Source organism: Cylas formicarius, unplaced genomic scaffold (genome assembly GCF_029955315.1).
Source record: "Cylas formicarius isolate icCylForm1 unplaced genomic scaffold, icCylForm1.1 PGA_scaffold_8__14_contigs__length_24414737, whole genome shotgun sequence".
Lineage (NCBI taxonomy): Eukaryota > Metazoa > Arthropoda > Insecta > Coleoptera > Brentidae > Cylas > Cylas formicarius.
The window spans coordinates 20,727,158-20,745,164 of NW_026844361.1; the positions used below are offsets into that span (position 1 = coordinate 20,727,158).

Sequence of the window (18,007 nt, forward strand, 5' to 3'; positions counted from 1 at the left end):
AATGCACATTGCAAAACGCGAAAAATTTCGCCGATTGTCCTCGCGCGCTAGAAATGTTATCATCGACGGATTCCTTTAGCATACACGCATAATACTGTTCGTAGACGATAGAATTCTTTAGATAACGTTGCAGCCGGTATAAATTGACCGTCGGAAGTACACTAGGCCACTGTTGGTCCTCCCATATAGCTGACGTTCGACTGTTAGCTTTGAAAATCGCTCTCGCGCAAACATGGTGTTCAAATTGGCGATCTGTATGGCGTTGGTTGCTGCAGCATGTGAGTATACGAACCGAGAATAGCGTCCCTGTGCATAATGTTCGATAGGAAAAAATTGAAATTATTATTATTGGGGACTTTTCCCTTGTTAACCGATAAAAAAAAACAGTGGTATGAGGGTAATTTTTTGTAGCAGACATTTAACATAATTACAATTTATAAATATAACAAAATGTATACTATTTTATTCCTTGACATATTTTTTATTTGAGTTAATTTGTTTCAGTAGTTTGTCGTCATTTTTTAAATTTTTGTGATGTCCACACTTGATTTACTGTAGAAAAAACGCGTTCAGTGGCAGCGTTAAATCCTAATTCCAAAATTTGTAAGGTTAAGGTCGATGATATACTTTTTGTCACCAATATAAAATTTGAAGACTACTTACTATAAATTATTACTACAAATTACTTACCTTATTTTTTTATGGTAAATAGCAGATTTGCAATATTTATTTGTTTAATTAGCTTAGCAAAATAATATTTCTCATAACGTTGTGATTCACGCCAACTGCTCATCTGTATCTTAAAACGTCTTCAAACACGACGACTGTAACTGTAACTTTTTGAGCGGGCCTGTAACATTTTGTCCGCACCGCACTGCGCTCATAAATACGAAAATCATTGCCGGATTTTTTCAGGCGGCAACCATCACCACTCGTTGAAGACTAGGGCACTGGACAAACACTGCTATTTGAAATGTAAGTCACAGATACTGGCGTTTTTGCCAAGTTTAAACATGTATTTTTTTTTATTTTTGTCTATTTACCTGTCGCAAAATATTCGACTATATATTATAACGTTATTTAATTTATATAAATTGACGTTCAACTGTCGAGTGTAAAAAAAGTTTTAATTTTATCAACACTGTATAGGTACGGGAGGCAACGGCACCGTAACCGTCGTTACCCCACGTGAGTAATCCTTAATAAATTAATCGGAACAGCCTAAAACCCTTTGCGCCTTAGGACCCTCCGTCACCCCCGTCGGTACCCGGGAAACGCCCCGTGGTACCGGCCACACCTCCGCTACTCCCACTTCGAACACCGGTACCACCGGCACCGGCGGCATAACAGAAACGTCGGGAAGTACGGGTACCACGTCCGACGAACCCGCCGTGACTACGGGTACCACCGAGCCAAGCGAGACTACGGGCACCACCGAAGGATCCACCGCAAGCGATCCCCAAACCTCGGAAACCGAGAGTACCCCCACCACCCAGACTGGCGGCCAGACAGGAACCACCGATCCAAGTACGCTTTATTTATTATAATGGGTTTAAAAGAGGATTTAAATCATGACTTATAGGATAGGTCTATAACTCGTGTTATTTATAGAAAATAGTCAGTGAAAATTGAAAGTAATTGCGACTTTTTTTTAGATATCCAGCATTGCCCGTGCAAGTGCGTCGACGATGACGGCAACGTCCATTGGGGTGGATTGAGGGGGGTTGAAGAGAAACGCGCCCACCATCAGAGTCGTGCGCACGGAACCCACGACAAGGAACACCATCAAAGCAGGAGTCACCACGGCGAACACGAGAAGCAGCACCACCAGAGCAGAAGCCACCACCACCACGACCAGTAAATTCGACCAGGCCGCGACGATTAACCACCACCGAAATTTTTGAATGCGAAGGCAGCGTAGAATGTGCATACCATTTTTTTTTCTTGCCAATAGTGTGTGCTAAATAAAAACATGTCTTGGAAAATTCATGCTTTTTTACAGTCCCCTGTGGTCCTGATTTAACGCGATAAAAAATTATAAATAATAATAAATAATAGACGGCCCCATCTGTCGTGTTCATTGCAAAGTAGGATTTACACCGCTTGAGTGTCTTCTACCTAAATAACATATCCAAGGAATATACCATGGCATAAGGGAAGTAAATCAGTGATTCAAGATTCCTTAAAAATGTAGCACAGTCTTTGAAATTTGAAATGGAAAGCTCTGGATTTTCCGTTCCTAGATCACTTTCTGAAAATTACATATTATACATTTTTCGGGAAAATAATTATTTTCTTTGTTTTTTTGGTGAAAATTCCTGTCCTACTGATAAAACATCCATTACTGAAATTTTTAAATTCGTAGTCAGCTGATTTTTTTTATTTTAACAAGTGTAAGTATAATCAAATAGAACAACATAATGAACCAGAATCGAATTTGATCCTCTCGGTTCGACAACTACGTCTTGACTAACTTATCGTAAACCCAAAAAACATCGCATAATAAGACCCTAATTATATCTGCTCACCGCAACTTGCCCTCTCTGTCTTTTTTGCCTGAGACGCCGATACATTTTACAATCGGCAAAAGAACAAAGCGGCGCCTCTGTGTTACGAGTTCTTGTGGGATATGACGTAATAATATAAATATTCTAACACAAGACATATTATTATACGAGCCAGTGTAAAATGTGCAAATTTACGGCTATTAAAATTTCTTAGTAAAATTATTACATGCAAGCGAAAGCAAAACTTGCAGAATTAAAATATAAGTTGTCGCACTCTCTCTCTCTCTCTCCCCGCGGCCACTTCCCCTACGCGTGCAGTCTTTCGTTATTCTACCGACTTAGGAGGGATCTCTAATTGTTGTAAAAATTAAAAAAAAATTAAACAAATATATGCGCTTCTAGGGCAAAAATATTGAACATTTAAATTTATTTTCATAAGATTTAATGTAATCATGCTCTACCGCAAGGAAGCTATCAAGCTGAACGACAAACTAAACCGTTAAAAAAGACCAAGGCTTGGAGGGTTTGACAATCAAAAATTTCTATCCTTCTCAGTAAATTGCAAACAGATTTTTTTCCATGTTTATTATAGGAACACTATTGATTTGAAAATTTAAAACGTGTAACCTCTCTCTCGGGGAACATTAAACAACTAGAATTCAAACTAGTGGGATCTTTATTGCCTTGACGTAAAAGTACCTTAACCTCTCGGCAGCCTTGGTGCTAATCGTTCGGTCCTTCACTCACGAAAACACCACCAACTAACAGTTACTGACCAGGGGCCCCATCAATTTCCGCTGCACACACTTAACCTGCGGTCTCATGTCGCCTAACTTAACCTAACTTACATCCCCTGTCCTTGCCCATACTACCGCACGAGCACAAAGCCATAAGATGCATCGACAACAAAAATTCATAAACCACTTAACAGGCGGGTCGGTTACAAACACCCTCTTCAAGCCTCGTTCTTTTTTAATGGTTTAATTAAACTTAATTGAGCATGAAACATCTTTTTCAAAGGAGTTATTAAGCTTTGTATTAAGTCTTATGAAAATAAATTTAAATATTCGATACTTTCTATTATGAACAGTAATTAGTTAAATAGTGGAAATACATAGATCAATTAACATATTATCTTATAGCATTAGTGAATAATTTTCTCAACTAGTAATATTATATTACGTCATAATGCGTAGAACTGGGCCAAGGGCACAGCCCTGCTACTTTAATGAATAACGAAAAGAAGACAGTCCGTGTTTTAATTTATTGCCACAACCTCCCACTGCACAATACGTCACAGACTTTCTGCTCGCCTACTTCGGTCATTGATCAAAACTCGCCTACTGCCAATCTACCGCGCGTACGGCAACTTATATTTTAATTCTGTAAACTTTGGCACGGCGTTACATAAGTAAGTCGCCACAAATTGATTGCCAGCGGCATCTGTTTTCTGATAGATCAACCATATATAGTGCCACCATGCCATTTAAGCCACCATACTGCACCACGCGTCAGAAAAGGCACCATATATTAGACTAGCTATGTGCATGTTACACACGTTAAAAATATGTACGGCATTCCGCCCACTTATCGAAATTTTTTTAAGAATTTTATCTAAATATTATTAAAATATATTCAACTGAACCTTTCGTCATGCCCTCAACGAGGCAAAAGGAATTTATATTTAAAGCAGCGAGACGGAACACTGACTATCAATATACTTACTATACGCAAAATGCACATAATGATAAATATATTACTCATTCTTTGCGCAGTTTCGATAGAAACAGAGACTACGGGTAAGCTTTAAAAAAAATATCGTTTTATCTCGAAGACTTCACGTTTGCACCGCAGATCACGCTTCCCGCATCAGACACAAACACCCGCCAAATCAGAGGCAGCTTTCGCCCCAAAAGTGCGACCTGATATGTCCCGGTCAACCGCCATATCCGCTTCCGCCAGACTTTATCCACAACTGCAGACCCGCGACTACGCCGCCAAAGCCCACAACGACGACCAAGAGAGCACCAACTACTACCTCAGCGAGTAAAAATGTCACAGAGGGCGGGGAAAGTACCGAAAGCAATGAAGAAGGCAGCGAGGAAAGCGGAGAAACCAAAAGGAACCGGCACGGTTATCGTAAGTGACCGTTTGTTGTTCTCTGATTTTTTTCCGTTGGCTGCAATGTTGCTTAGCCAAATTCCGCAGGAAATTCGGATTCGCACAAGAAAACGAAAAAAATAGATCCGACGAAGACAAACGAACGAAAACACGTGCTACGTCGAGAAAGGGTATTAATCAAGAAACACATTAAAGAGAAAATATTCCCCAGCGAGAGAGTGAGATTGGACGGATGTTACGTCATTTGTTCGGAGGCACCATATGGTAATCCGGGCGTGCCTCAGGGTTCGGTTGTCAATCCCGGTTCAAATGATCCTGATATCCACTACATAGAAGGGGGCGACTCGCCAATAGATATTATCTACATACCGCCCGTCCTACAACAGCCGCCTCCGCCGCCGCCGCAGAGGCCACCCGGCGACTTCTTCGGCTTACCCAATCCTATCCCCTTCATCCCCAATCCTTTCCCTCAGCCCCCGTTTTTAGATTTTATTCCGCCTATTTTTCAAGGTACGTAGATCTAAGGTCGATCGGCTCGAGGTGATTTTCTCTATTTTCGCTTTTAGAGAAAAGAAATAGAAACAAAGTACACACGTCCAAACAAGGGAAGTCGCACGGCGAGCCAATTGAAATTCACCACTGACCATACAACCGCTTCCAATATTTTATATTTATTATCACTATTTTATATTGCAAAGAGAGGGGGCAGTTTTACCAGAAGATAATAAACGATTTTTGATTTAACCGTCAGTTAACGCGAGTAGTGACGACATAAAAAGTGCGACACAAATTTTTACAATGATATGAGGCCAAGATAAATGTAAACGCAATATGTATTGCATAGTACTCATATAAATAAAATGTACCTACTAATTTTACTAATATACCTACCTAATATAAATTTGGCAGATAAATTTACCAGCTATTTTTTCTCAAATATATGAACATAAAAAGTGCCAATGGACAATTTGTATGAGTGCTTAATAAACGAGTGAGATAAAGAGTTTACCATACGTGTTGCATACTATACTTTTTTCTACAACCATTACGAAAAAATGACAATTTAACAAATTAAAAATAATAATAGATTATCGGACTACTAAATTTCATATCATTCTAACAACAAATTTACTAGTGGCCATTAAACCTATTCGTTTATCGTTCCGATCGGTTCTGCTCTTTTTAACTGTCTACGTTAGACAGAGAGAGATGTATTATTGCATATGTCATATAAACAACGGAATAATAATATATTATGCACCAAGTGCGGTAAACGGCATTTGACTCACGAGTTTATTTGACACGAGCGGAGCGAGTGTTTAATAAGCGAGTGAATTAAAAAGTTTACCGAACATGTTGCATACTATACTATATACGGTTAGTTTTTGGGTACATTTTGGCAAAACAACACAAATACATTCACTGACATGACCGTCAGAATTGACAAACGTCAAAATTCAAAGCGTGGGAAATATCTCCGAAAACATCCGATTGCGGTAAAATCCCGGAAATGTCCGAAGTGGCTCGAATCCATGAAAAACGAAACTGAGATTGTAAAGTGACACTTTCCGCATGTGAAAGTATTTTACCGACGGGAATAGAAAAATATGCAGGGCCAAATAAACCAGTAAAAGAAAAAACCAAGAAAATTGAAACTCAAGTCAATAAACAATTTGTTTACTGTATGTGTAACCTAAATTATCCCTAAATGTAAGAGAACTGCACAGAAATTATTTTTAGAAAATACATAAATTAATATAATTTATATTAAATATATTATATTATAAATATATATATTAAATTTTATTCAGAACTTCAAACATCCTCTTTTCTCTCATTTCTGCTATAATATGGTCGATAAAAACTTTCTTGCAAAAAATTTAGCCAAAACTAGGTAAACAAAATTCCACCAAAATAATCAAGCCCTGTTTGCTCGAAAAAATTGCACGGTATCTACCATCAAAAAATTGCCAGTTAAAAATATATAAATTTTTAAAAATTCGTATCTGCTAAAAAATTCATGTAGAAATTGCATCGTGTCTACCGGGCTCAAACTGTATTATTTTCTTTTTTCTTCTTCACTCTTTCTATTGGCCACAATTGATAGGACGTACGCGGACGTTTCCAATAAGGGTTAATAAAAGCCAAGGGAAACACTGTTTCATTTTTATTTAAATAAAGAAAAAAAAGCGGTTAGTGTAGAACATGGAATACGGCACAAATAATTCACAAAAAAAATTGTGTAAATTTCTAATGAGCCGCAAAATCAAAAAAAAAAAACCTCCTCAACCTTTGCTATCGTCCTGAGCGTTGGCCCCTTCCTCGCTGATTTGTTGGATGTAGTTTAAAGCATTCTCGTACGCCTTCTTCACTGCCTTCCTGTCCGACTGTTTCCTCGGCTCGTTTGCCTACCACACGAGACGGTTACTTCGACGGAACATCCTCCGCACACGCTTTAACTCACCTTAAGCTCGTCCTTTTCGGTATCCTGGCCCATAATCTCCAACTTCTCGGCTGGCAACCACTGCCAGGTCCTTTTCGCGTCGAAGAACAACACCAAGTAGACATGCTCGGTAAACTTGGACTCCAAATCCAACACCTCCTGGGGCGGAGACGGCAGCGGCACCCCCTTATGGATGAAACCTTTGGGCATGTCGGGATCGATGATGAGCGCCGGGTACCATGGGTATCCGCGGCACTTGGCCCAAACGAGACGCAATGGACGTAGCGCCCCCTCGTCCGTCGATTGCGCCACGACCTCGCTGTCCTCGTCCTCTTCGTCACTCTCGATTTCGCTGGGATCGTGCGAATAGCAAGTCGACAGGCTCGCGTCGCTGTCATCGCTCTTCTCGTCGTCAGAGAGCGTCTGTCTACCGGCGCGGTAAACCTTCAAGAAGTGAACATATTTTTTCAAGTAAAAAAAAAGACGGCATCTCAAGTCTCAAACTCTTGAGGCAGGTGATATTTTTGATACACCTTATATATACAACGAGACGCAATACGGATCACTCGATTTGGCAGGGTTAGCCGGGCGCCATTTTGAAAGCGGACATTAGCCCAGGAATCGTCCAACAAAATATTTGAGACCAATTTTATAACACTATGTATACACAATGCGACGTTTAGGTGGCTTTCGGCCGTAACGGTTGACGGGAATGACATTGGTAATTAATCCGGTGACATTTTACGCGCACGTACCTTGAAACTGTCCGGAATGTCCGAATTGTCCTTGGCAGCGGCGCTGGCTCCGTCCGGGGCGGTGGTTGCGTCCTCGCGTGGCTGGGACCGCCTCCCGCGACCCTTTTTCCTAAAAGGAGTCCCGCTTCTCAATTAAAACCTACTTCGAAAATATGCGGCGCTCAAAAGTTGCGTCATGAATACTACTGTTGACATTTTGGTGAAAATCAACCAAAATTAAAACTTGAGTGGAAGTAGTAATCGACCAAAACAAAAAACCCCACTCCTCTACATAAGTGCGACTACTCACTGTTTAGTGGGCGTCGAAGGGGGCGTGTCAGTCTCCGTCTTCTCCTTACCCTCGTCCTTTTTCAGCGCTGCTTGCGCCTTCTTCGTGAACAAAACCGCCGTGCGGCGGTTAACCCCGCTCGGGGAGACACCTGAAACACGCCCCGATCAGACCCGTGAGATCGGCGACCACGCCCCCTACTTGCTGAGTTGGTCGAATCGTTCCGCGCGTCGTTCTCGCCGTCCGACTGTGACGTCAGGTCGGTTTCTTCGCTCTGCGATGCCGCGGCTAGACTTTTCCTCGCTTTGTTTAGCTCGCTGCGCACGCACTTGACCCGTTTGGCACGCGCGAGACCGTGCTTGAGGGCCTGGCTCTTCGCGAGTAGCTCTTCCAGCTTAGACACGACGTCTGCGCCTGATTTGCCGCGCAGCACTTCTAATTCTTTGTCGATGTCCGAGGCGAGAGACTCTTCGCCGATACCGTTACCGTTAGGCGTCGGGTTTTTATCAGTAGGTAGCAGTCCTACGCTTTCCAACTCCTTTTTCGCGTGGCGAAATATCACCCCACACTGATCCCTCATCTAGGGATGACGAGATTAATTGCAAAATTTTTAAACATGTTTCATTGAAAATGAGTAAGTGCATAGATTTCCAAAATTTCAGGCCAAAATCAGTTGGTCTATGGCGAGTAGTTCAAATGCACCTCGTGCCTCTGTTCAAAATCAACTGACTTATTAAAAAAAAAACCTGTGAGTGGATATACCATCGAGTATTCAATTAACTAAAATTTAAAAAAATCATTTTGCTGTTTGCGTTTTATTCAAATAAAATCCTACCTAACAATTAGGCAATCCCGAACACCTAGTTCCCTATATCTTTCCAGCATGTCTTCGTTAAAAATTAATATGTGCAAAAAACGCGAGTAGTTCAAACGTCCTCACCTTAATCGCCGCCCGATAAAACACGGTATCCTTGTTGTTGTACGCCAGACAATTGGCAATCATCAAATCGAAATCCTTCTCCATGGCGGCTAGGTCGGAGTAGAGGCCGTCGCGCAACTTCCTCCTCATCGTGCTGAGATCCATCGGTTCCGAGACGACGGTCGTGTAATCCGGCACCTCCTCGACGTCCACCGGCTCGGTAAAGATCTCGTTCGTGTCTTTGGCTTCGATAGCGTCTAGCACCTTCCCTAGGCTAGCCTCGAGTGGTTTCAACTTTACCCGCAGCACTTTCTCACTGACTCTCGTATACTCGAGCTTCATCTTCTCCCGTTTCCTCACGAGCTCGCAGAGTAACCTCGCGCGTTCCAGGTCCTGCCTCAGACACTGCCAGTATTTGAGCTGCCTGCACAATTCCCTGATGTCGACGTTGCCCGTGTTCGAGTCTCTGGCGCCACCCTGAGCGCTCTGCAACCGTCGGAGAAGCGGCACCCCGTTACGGTACTGCCGTTTGAGCGTCCAGTACGCTATCAGGCGTTGGATAAAGTGCGACCTCTTGGGAATCGTCACCAGCGACGCGATCTCCTGGATCCTTTCGGGCGGTATCATCGGCATCAGTATCACCGGCGCGGAAGTACGTTTCTTCGCCAAAACTTTCCGCGCCTGGATCATTTTCTTTCTCGGATCGTCTTTCTTTAGGTCGGCAGATTCGGTAGGCGCGTGCGTGTCACAGTAAGCGATCTTTTGCACCAATACCGGTTGACCGGCGACTTCGGCGCCTTTAACCGCGTCCATTTTCATGTAAAGGCCGGCCTGTTGCGCGCAGGTCACGTGGAACGCCGAGTAGCAGCTGTTCCGGTGACATTGGATGCACGCGCCCACCCCTTTCTGCTTGCAGACGTAGCACGTGAGACGCCATCTAGCGGCCGGTATCGTTTCTATCGAGTCTATCGGTTCGAGGAACACGGTATTGGCGAATCGGACCTCGGGGATCCACAGGGCGCAGACTACGTGAGCCCAGGTGCCGCGATCGGTTTGTTTGAATGCTCCGCCCTGGTTCGGGCACAGATCGCAGTCGACCGCACGGCTTGGCGATTGCAAGCAGCGCCGACACAGCCACTGACCTTCCGGGATGTAGGGCACACCGTAGCAGTCCTGGTGTACCGCCAGGTTGCACATGTCACAGAAGAGGATGACGTTCGTGTTTTGGCACTCACCGTCCATGCAGATGCAGCAAACGGCATCGTCGTCGACGACAGCGCCGCTGGAGTGTCCGTTGACCGACGCCTAGGGGGAGCAAGGATAATAAAAGCTGCGAACTAATGTCCGCCACAAATACTTTAGACCAGCGGTCGCCAACCACTTCTGATAGCTCTCACAACGATGTTAATTTTAAAAATACAAACTGCAGAAATCAGAGAAGCTTCAAAATTCCACAAAAGAATCAAATTGTCATAATATTAAAGATAAAGAGCGGCAACGTTGCGGTGAGCGATCTGCCGCAAGGAATTAGCTAGAACCGACCAGCCGGACCAGCGCGTTAGTGTTCGATAGCGTTCTGGATTGTTTTGAACGGGATAAATACGCACGGCGCGGCGACATTGCGCTTAGTTTAAAACTGAACGCATAATCAACGTCCAGCGGTTGGGCTAGTAGAGGACAACAAAAAATAATATTATGGCAAGCAGTAGTAAGAAGATAACCTAACCTAACCTAACCTAACCTAAAGGTTATGTTATGTAATACATCGGCCTCTGTTGCTAAAAAGGGAAATATTGAGAGACATCATGTAAGTCGTGTCCCAGTTAATTGCACAAAAAATAAACCTTATTAAGACGGGGAAATGATAAAACAGGCGTTTTTAGAAGCTGCTGATTCGTTATTTGCCAACTTTAGAAATAAAGACTGCTAATGATGAGACGTGTAGAAGTAATGAGCAATGATATTTTTTTACAGTTAATAAATGACTTAGATAACTGTGTTTATTTTTCACCTCATCAAGATGAGCCAACAGGTGTGGTCGACACTGTCCAAATCAGGATGGTTTTTAGTGATTTTACGATTAAAGAAGATCTTTTGAAGTTTATTCTACTGAAAGGACACACTACTGGACAGCAGTTGTTTTCTCATTTAAAAAATATTATTTCTTCCGGGAAAATTCCAATACCGAAAATGGTAGGCTTGACAACCGATGGCGCTCCAGCGATGGTGGGTTGTGATAAGGGTCTGGTGGCGTTTGGTCGTAAAAATGTAGGTTTTCCGCAATTTCTCTATTACCACTACATTATCCATCGGCAAGCATTATGTGGAAATTTTCTGAAACTAAACAACGTTACGAAAGTGGTGGTAAAAATGGTGAAGAACATTAGAGCTCAAGCATTACAAAGGACATTATTCAAAACCTTGGCCGATAAAGTTGAGTGTCAACACGAGGATCTACTCCTTCACTCTAAAGTCCGATGTTTAAGTAGAGGACCTTTTAATGATGTAATGATGGTATAGTTCAATTTAAACAACACGATGAACCGACTCCGGAACTAGAAAATTCAATCTGGCTTAGAGATTTTGGTTTTCTTGTGGACATTACAGAGAAATTAAACGAACTTAATTTGCAGCTCCAGGGGAGAGACAAAGAACTAACGGAAATGATGAAATATCAAAAAGCTGGAGTTTTGGGAGCCAAACCTAATTAACAGCGATACCAAGCATTTTCCTATTCTTTCAGAAAAGATATCCCAAAATCCATTAGAGCCCTATGACAGCAAATATGTAGAAATAGTATCTACTCTGAAGGATAACTTCAAAAATCGTTTTAAGGATTTCAACGAAATGGCTTTAGTAGCGCAGTTTGTTGTTTCACTCTTTATGAAAATTGAATGAGTTTGAGACTTGTGTTATGCAAAACTTTTGCGAAGACATCGCTGCAACAGAAATGGAAGTAATTGAGTTTCAAAATGATTTAGCCTTAAAATCGTTAGTCTCAACTACCAAATGTATCTGGCCCATTGTAAGTAAAGACAAATATTCAGTTCTATGCCGTGTTGCCTTGAAAGTGAAAGCATTATTCAGTTCACTCTATTTGTGTGAATCTTCTTTTTCCAATATGAAGTTTATTAAAAACAAATATCGCAACCGACTTACAGATGAAATTAAATGTTTGTTATTCGAAACTGAAGTTTCTTCCGGCGCCATCTGCAGTCGAAATGGGAACATTTTAAAAATAGCAGAAAATGAGGTCTTCCGCCTCCAAGTAAAGTTTTAGAAGCAATTCAGAACACTCACATGCCTAAATGTCATTGCAGGTGCAATAAAATATTTGTTTAAAAAACAGCAAATGGTACCAAAAAACATATTTTTTAAAATTTAGTCTATGGTTCTAAAAAACTTCACTATAAATTTAGTATTACAGTTACAAAATTCAAATTATTTAAAAAACATCTTAAGGGTTACACAAAATAAGCCTTATTAATGCAGACATTTTACATTTTTCAAATATTCCAAAATTACTAAACAGATTAGCACATAAACCAAAACTTTTAAAAACTGTGTGGAAGCCACATACTTTAGCCACAATTTTTGTTATCACTGTATAGCGGATCAATAGCGAATCTGACCAGTGACCATTAACAGCTTTTGTGTTCTTTTTTTCCGATGGTGGCGCTGCTGAAAGTAAACAAAAGTGGCCCTATGAAAGTATTATTTCCTTCATAAGCAACACTAAAGTATTATATTACTGACTATCTAAAACAGTCTAAGTCGTTGAACATCCACCAGAGTGCTACACGGCACAACAATAGACAACAACATCTAAGAGATTTTTCTCTTATAACGCTATTAAAGTTTATAATGATATGCCTGCTAAGTCGTTTATAAATAGAAATAATCAATTAAGTTTCTTTTTTTTTTTTAATGATGTACGATTGTTTAATTATAATTCTTACGTTTTCTTAAGGGTGGTTAGATGAACAGCTATGCTGGATCCCACCACTAAGTGTCTTTATTTATTGTATAATGTATCCCTACGGTACCAAAACGACATTTTGACTTGAATTGAATGGAATTTGGGTTCTGATAACAGTTTCTGTAGTGTATGACTTTTGCAAAACAACAATAGCAATGAAATCAAGTTTATCATATTTAAATTGTAATGTGGAAAGCGGCTGAAAAAAAAAATTAAAATAAAAGCACTAATTCTGAAATTTAGGGCTAATTAAATTTTGTCGACGGTCAAGTATACACTTTACTTGTAAAGCTGGTTTGTAGGGACGTTGGAAATATATTGCTACAGCCCTTCTACAGTGTGCCCAGATGGGTTTTAAAAAAAATTACATTCGTGCGTGACATCCATCAATTTGTGTTGTTGCTGGATTTGAAAACGCTAAGCTTTTCCTTTAATGTCAATGACGCGCGATACTAATGATACTAAACGAAATATTTTTTTATTAATATTAATAAAAACCATGCAACACAATCATGAAACTCATATTCTCGGAATTTGGCTTTATGCGGAACATATGTAATTACCTGAAAGTATGATTCTTTTTCCAACCTGTCCATGAGCAGTTCCAGAACGTCAACGCTGACGGGCGCAACTCCCATCGCTTCCCTTCATACATAACATTACACATTACATTACACTTTACAAAGTGACACAATTTCTTAGAAGTCAATATCCTTTTGCTTATTGAAGAAGCTTGTTTTTGATTAAAAAAAATTGTTTTTTCATAGACTGTTGGATAAATATTAAACTTGCGAAACCTAAAATCTGTGAATATTATACTATAGTATATATAACAGAATATAATCTTTTCGAAAATTTCCAGGACCAAACAAACATTATTTTATTGACTGTACATTTGAACTACTCTTCAGTTGTGTTTTTTCACTATTAGGATTAAATGAGAAGGTTGGGACTGATATTTTATATGAAAAATGTGTTTTAGTAAAGAAACAAAAAAAGCTAAACAACCCTAAAATCTATACCTCTTATCGTTCATCAGTGCCAACCAAGCGGTATCTTCCTCATCGACATCGTACTCGACCTCACCATCCAACTCTTCCGTGCTCTTTTCGATAAACCTTATATAAGCGTTAGGCCTCGGTGGGGCGTCGCATATATTATAATCTTCAAGTTCTTTAAAACTCGCTTCCGGCAGTTGGACAACGGGTTCTGGGATTTCGGGTTTCTCTTCCTTAATTTCGGGCTTCTCCTCGGGCGGTGGTTCCTCCTTCGCCATTACAGGCAGACTGTCGTTAATATTCCATCGACACGTCACCCCATTTAACTCAAACTGTACCATTTTCTGCGCCTCTTCGAAGGTAAGAGGCTCCGGCGTCGCAATTGTGACGGGTATTATGTTAGCCTGTTTCGGTCGGTTCCTGCCCTTTTTGTTTTTCGGGGTCGCCGGTGTCGTCGGCGACAGCGGCGTCGGACTGTCGTGATTGTAACTCTAAAAAAATCTAAACCTGTGAAACAGTAACTGGCACTGCTCCGCAAATACAAAAGTTGAATCATTTTGTTTAATAATAAATGCGCGGAAACCGCACATGCGATTTTTAAATCGATGTATTTCCCTCCGCTTATGAGTGAATTATTTAGTAACCGCCGGTATAAAAGCTTTGGGGCGGTCGATTACCTTCAGGTGATACTGAAGTCCGCATACGGTCTTGTAGCTCCGTCCGCATTTTTCGACCGGACAAGCGTACGGAGGACCGTGATCTGCTCTGACTTTTTTACAATGCTCCAAAATATCGAAGTCAATACCCATGATAGTTACAATATAAACATAGGTGGCTTATATACAAATAATAAACACCTTTCTTGACAATTGACAAGTTTAAAAAGGAAGAAGACCTGGTTCACTTTACTGTCAGCGTCAGATTTGTATTGAAGTTTCCAGAGTGATCCGGATAGTTTGACTCGAAAGCTTTTAGACGGCGTTAATTGTTTTGAGTTCATCCAAGTATTCCTGTTGATTTCATACCAATGCCGGGAATAGAGAAACAGCCGGAAATAGCCGGGGCCATATGCGCGGTCCCAGCAAGTCAGTCGAACGATGATAGAGCAGTTCAACCAAGACAACCCACAAGTTTGCAGGGATTGTTGCGGTTTTGCGTTGAAGCGACGAAATCAGAGGACGCCCCCAGTGGTTCCCAATTTCAACCGATGGACGAGGACAGACGCAAGTGGCTCGAAGAGGCATTGAAGTCAATGACTGTGGACGTTATCGAACTACTTCAAAAACAAATTAAAATTCTGCAGGATATGGACAACGTTGAAGCGGAAGACGACGTCACGAAGTACGAAGAAGCGATTGCCATTATCCTAGATCACGTTGATCACTTAGATATTGCTTGTGGTTTGTGTGGCCAAGGTTCTACTCAAAATTCATTTCATCCATCAGATTTTAGATTTTCACAAAATCGGAGGTTTTATGGTACTATATCCCTGCCTCAAGTCGAAAAATGCGAAAATTAGAGCGGGAGGATGTGAACTACTGGCTGTACTGTGTCAGAACAACCCTTATTGTCAGCAGGTTGTTCTTGATAATGAATTCATACCAAAATTGTTGAATATGTTAGAGAAAGATGAGGATCCGCTGGTGGGGTTGAAAGCCTTGTATGCATTAAGCGGTATGTTACTTTGTGGAGCATCATGGAGTGTGGCTTATTTGTGGTAATCATTTTCAGCAATTGTAAGACATTGTCAGGAGGGTTTCAATCAATTCATTCACTATAACGGCCCCGCTATTTTATTAAAAACGCTCGGCAGGGCCGAGAGCCACAAATTTATAACCAAGGCCACATTTTTGTTGAAAAGTTTATGCGATTCCCAGCCTGACTTTAAAAGTAAGTACTTGATAATGACTCACTTAAAGGGGTTATTGAAACTATGTAGTTTCATATTATACAGGTTGTCCGCCACTATTTTTAAGGGAAATAAACTTCCGATACTTTCTGGGACAACTTGTGTACTATTAAGACCTAACCTTACTTCACAATTGACTTTAATTTTCTAATATCTAACAAGTTTATAATGATAAAGAGCAAACAAAAATACATTTTTACGCGATGCTCTCCATAACCTCATATGGGAACCACTTGGAACTCTCGATGGCATCCCACAGGTTACAGTCTTGGTCGATCTTCTCGCGATTCATTTTGTCGATGTCCAATGGTAACGAGTGATCAATCAGTTCCAGTTCGTCCTCTTTCTTGCTGCCGTCCTGCTGCACCCCGTACACTTGATCCTGTCCTTGACCTTGACCTTGGTCGTAGTACCCTTGGGTCTGCCAGGACGCGTAGTTTTGCCAATAAGAAGATGGATCATAGTATTGACTATAATCGCTAGACGTCGCGGTGGTCAACGTTGGACTTTGCGCAGTAGGCGCGTCGCCTAGTGCTCCCTTCGGTTTAGGCACAGCATTTGATATTTTTAAAGCTTTCGTGCCCAAACCAAGGTACCCGTTCATTGTAACGAGGCTGTCTTTCATCTCATCTTCAGAACCGAACCTAACAAATCCGTAACCTTTGCTAAACCCGCTACTGTCTAAAATTACTTTCGCCGTTTTGATGGTGTTGTATTTGGAACTAAATACGCGGTATAAATTGTAATCATCAACGTCAGGACTCAAGTCGCCCACCCACACTGAAAACTCGCGATCGAGGAGGGTCCGACCCGCGTTATTGCTCGCGTTATTTAGGCGGAACCGTACCACGGGATTGGTACCAGGTATCGGTTTCGAATTTAACTTGTGCATAGCGTCTATAGCTTCTTCGTCGTTGGCGAAGTGAACGAAACAATAACCGGCAGGTTCGCCCGTGAATTTGTTGCGCATCACTTTGACGTTTAACGGATTTTCGCCCATTTTGCGGAACGAGTTTATGATAAAACTCTCCGTCATGTAGGGTTCCAGGCTCCCCATCCACAGCTGGCAATGTACCATGTTCGTCATTTTTGTTGATAGTGATAGTCCGATCAAACCCTAACCTACAAAAAATTTTAAGGTCGTTTGGTGTTTTTGGAGTACGTGCCGGCTTTAATATCGCTCGTCATCGGAGATAGGCGGCCTAGTGACGAACATGTTTTGTCATTGTTAACTTCGTTGTTGGAAGATAGCGCCACTGCAGTCAACGAATGCAAAAATCTACGTTATAACTTGAACGACGCCTTACAAAAACGCGTAGCTTCGATCAAAGATCAACCCGAGCACATGGTAAGTTGTGGTTGGGGGTTAAAATCATTGATCACAGAATTTTTTTTTTAGGAAGAAGAGCAGGCGTGTCGGAGGATACTTCAGTTAGTTTTCGGGTGGCGTTAGTGCCTATTAGTGGATGTAAATATTTATTAAATAAACTATTTTATATCACACCGTCTATATCGTTACTGAATGACTAAATTAACTAATTTCGAATTAGGCGATTACTAAAACTCAATTTTAACCAATCTTCATTTTAAAAAAATGCAGGCGCTGATAAGTAGCAACAAAGTTTTCTGAATCGATAAAAAATAGTGGAGATAACCCACAACACTACATACTTTTTTTGCTAATTTGATTTGATTTGTACGTCTGTTTCTATAGATTCACTCCTTACTCTGCTATTTACTAAATAAAAACGACACGGGTACCCACCAAACAATGAAGTTAACACTTAACACCTATTTTAATACGTACCTGAGATATATCTAACCGAAAATGTGAAAAAGTATTTCTCCACATACGCGACAACAAAGTTTATCGAAAATTTCCTAATATTTGGAATAAAAACAAACTCCCAATATCCATTAGGTTAACGTCAACAATGGCCATAACCTGGCGGGGTGGAGGTGGCGTAAACGCCAACCAAAGAAAAAATTTGGTCCAACCAAAGAATAAAATCAATCTCACAAAAAATAAATAATAGTTTTTTTTTGGTATTTATCTGTGCAACAATTGTTTTGTATCAAGACATGCGGTTTAAATTATATTTAATAGA

General features: G+C 41.0%; 5 protein-coding genes across 6 annotated transcripts; 3 read left to right on the top strand and 2 right to left on the bottom strand.

Moving 5' to 3' along the window:
• Positions 1 to 125: 125 nt before the first annotated feature.
• On the top strand, positions 126 to 1,985 carry LOC132706557 (uncharacterized). The gene is made up of 5 exons (XM_060677939.1): positions 126 to 278; positions 916 to 975; positions 1,150 to 1,188; positions 1,243 to 1,527; positions 1,656 to 1,985. Exons 1-5 carry the CDS (start codon positions 233 to 235, stop codon positions 1,859 to 1,861), a joined length of 636 nt encoding a protein of 211 aa, XP_060533922.1. The 5' UTR covers positions 126 to 232; the 3' UTR covers positions 1,862 to 1,985.
• Positions 1,986 to 4,027: 2,042 nt separating this feature from the next.
• Positions 4,028 to 5,548, top strand: LOC132706345 (uncharacterized). The gene is made up of 4 exons (XM_060677628.1): positions 4,028 to 4,306; positions 4,362 to 4,646; positions 4,716 to 5,138; positions 5,195 to 5,548. Exons 1-4 carry the CDS (start codon positions 4,243 to 4,245, stop codon positions 5,269 to 5,271), a joined length of 849 nt encoding a protein of 282 aa, XP_060533611.1. The 5' UTR covers positions 4,028 to 4,242; the 3' UTR covers positions 5,272 to 5,548.
• Positions 5,549 to 6,788: 1,240 nt separating this feature from the next.
• LOC132705943 (bromodomain-containing protein homolog) lies at positions 6,789 to 14,814 on the bottom strand. Its single transcript, XM_060676924.1, has 9 exons — positions 14,668 to 14,814; positions 14,015 to 14,481; positions 13,556 to 13,637; positions 9,035 to 10,318; positions 8,296 to 8,674; positions 8,116 to 8,245; positions 7,827 to 7,935; positions 7,093 to 7,515; positions 6,789 to 7,036 (listed from the first exon to the last, which is right to left on the bottom strand). Exons 1-9 carry the CDS (start codon positions 14,797 to 14,799, stop codon positions 6,914 to 6,916), a joined length of 3,129 nt encoding a protein of 1,042 aa, XP_060532907.1. The 5' UTR covers positions 14,800 to 14,814; the 3' UTR covers positions 6,789 to 6,913.
• Positions 14,815 to 14,940: 126 nt separating this feature from the next.
• On the top strand, positions 14,941 to 17,407 carry LOC132705944 (hsp70-binding protein 1-like). Of its 2 annotated transcripts, XM_060676926.1 has the most exons (6): positions 14,941 to 15,075; positions 15,129 to 15,390; positions 15,443 to 15,664; positions 15,722 to 15,880; positions 17,039 to 17,247; positions 17,299 to 17,407. In XM_060676926.1, exons 2-6 carry the CDS (start codon positions 15,198 to 15,200, stop codon positions 17,350 to 17,352), a joined length of 837 nt encoding a protein of 278 aa, XP_060532909.1. In that variant the 5' UTR covers positions 14,941 to 15,075; positions 15,129 to 15,197; the 3' UTR covers positions 17,353 to 17,407. The 2 variants fall into 2 exon arrangements, with proteins under 2 accessions (XP_060532909.1, XP_060532908.1); XM_060676925.1 differs by having other exon boundaries at positions 15,014 to 15,390.
• On the bottom strand, positions 15,893 to 17,863 carry LOC132705945 (tRNA selenocysteine 1-associated protein 1). The gene is made up of 2 exons (XM_060676927.1): positions 17,707 to 17,863; positions 15,893 to 17,021 (listed from the first exon to the last, which is right to left on the bottom strand). Exon 2 carries the CDS (start codon positions 16,984 to 16,986, stop codon positions 16,096 to 16,098), a length of 891 nt encoding a protein of 296 aa, XP_060532910.1. The 5' UTR covers positions 16,987 to 17,021; positions 17,707 to 17,863; the 3' UTR covers positions 15,893 to 16,095.
• Positions 17,864 to 18,007: the final 144 nt, after the last annotated feature.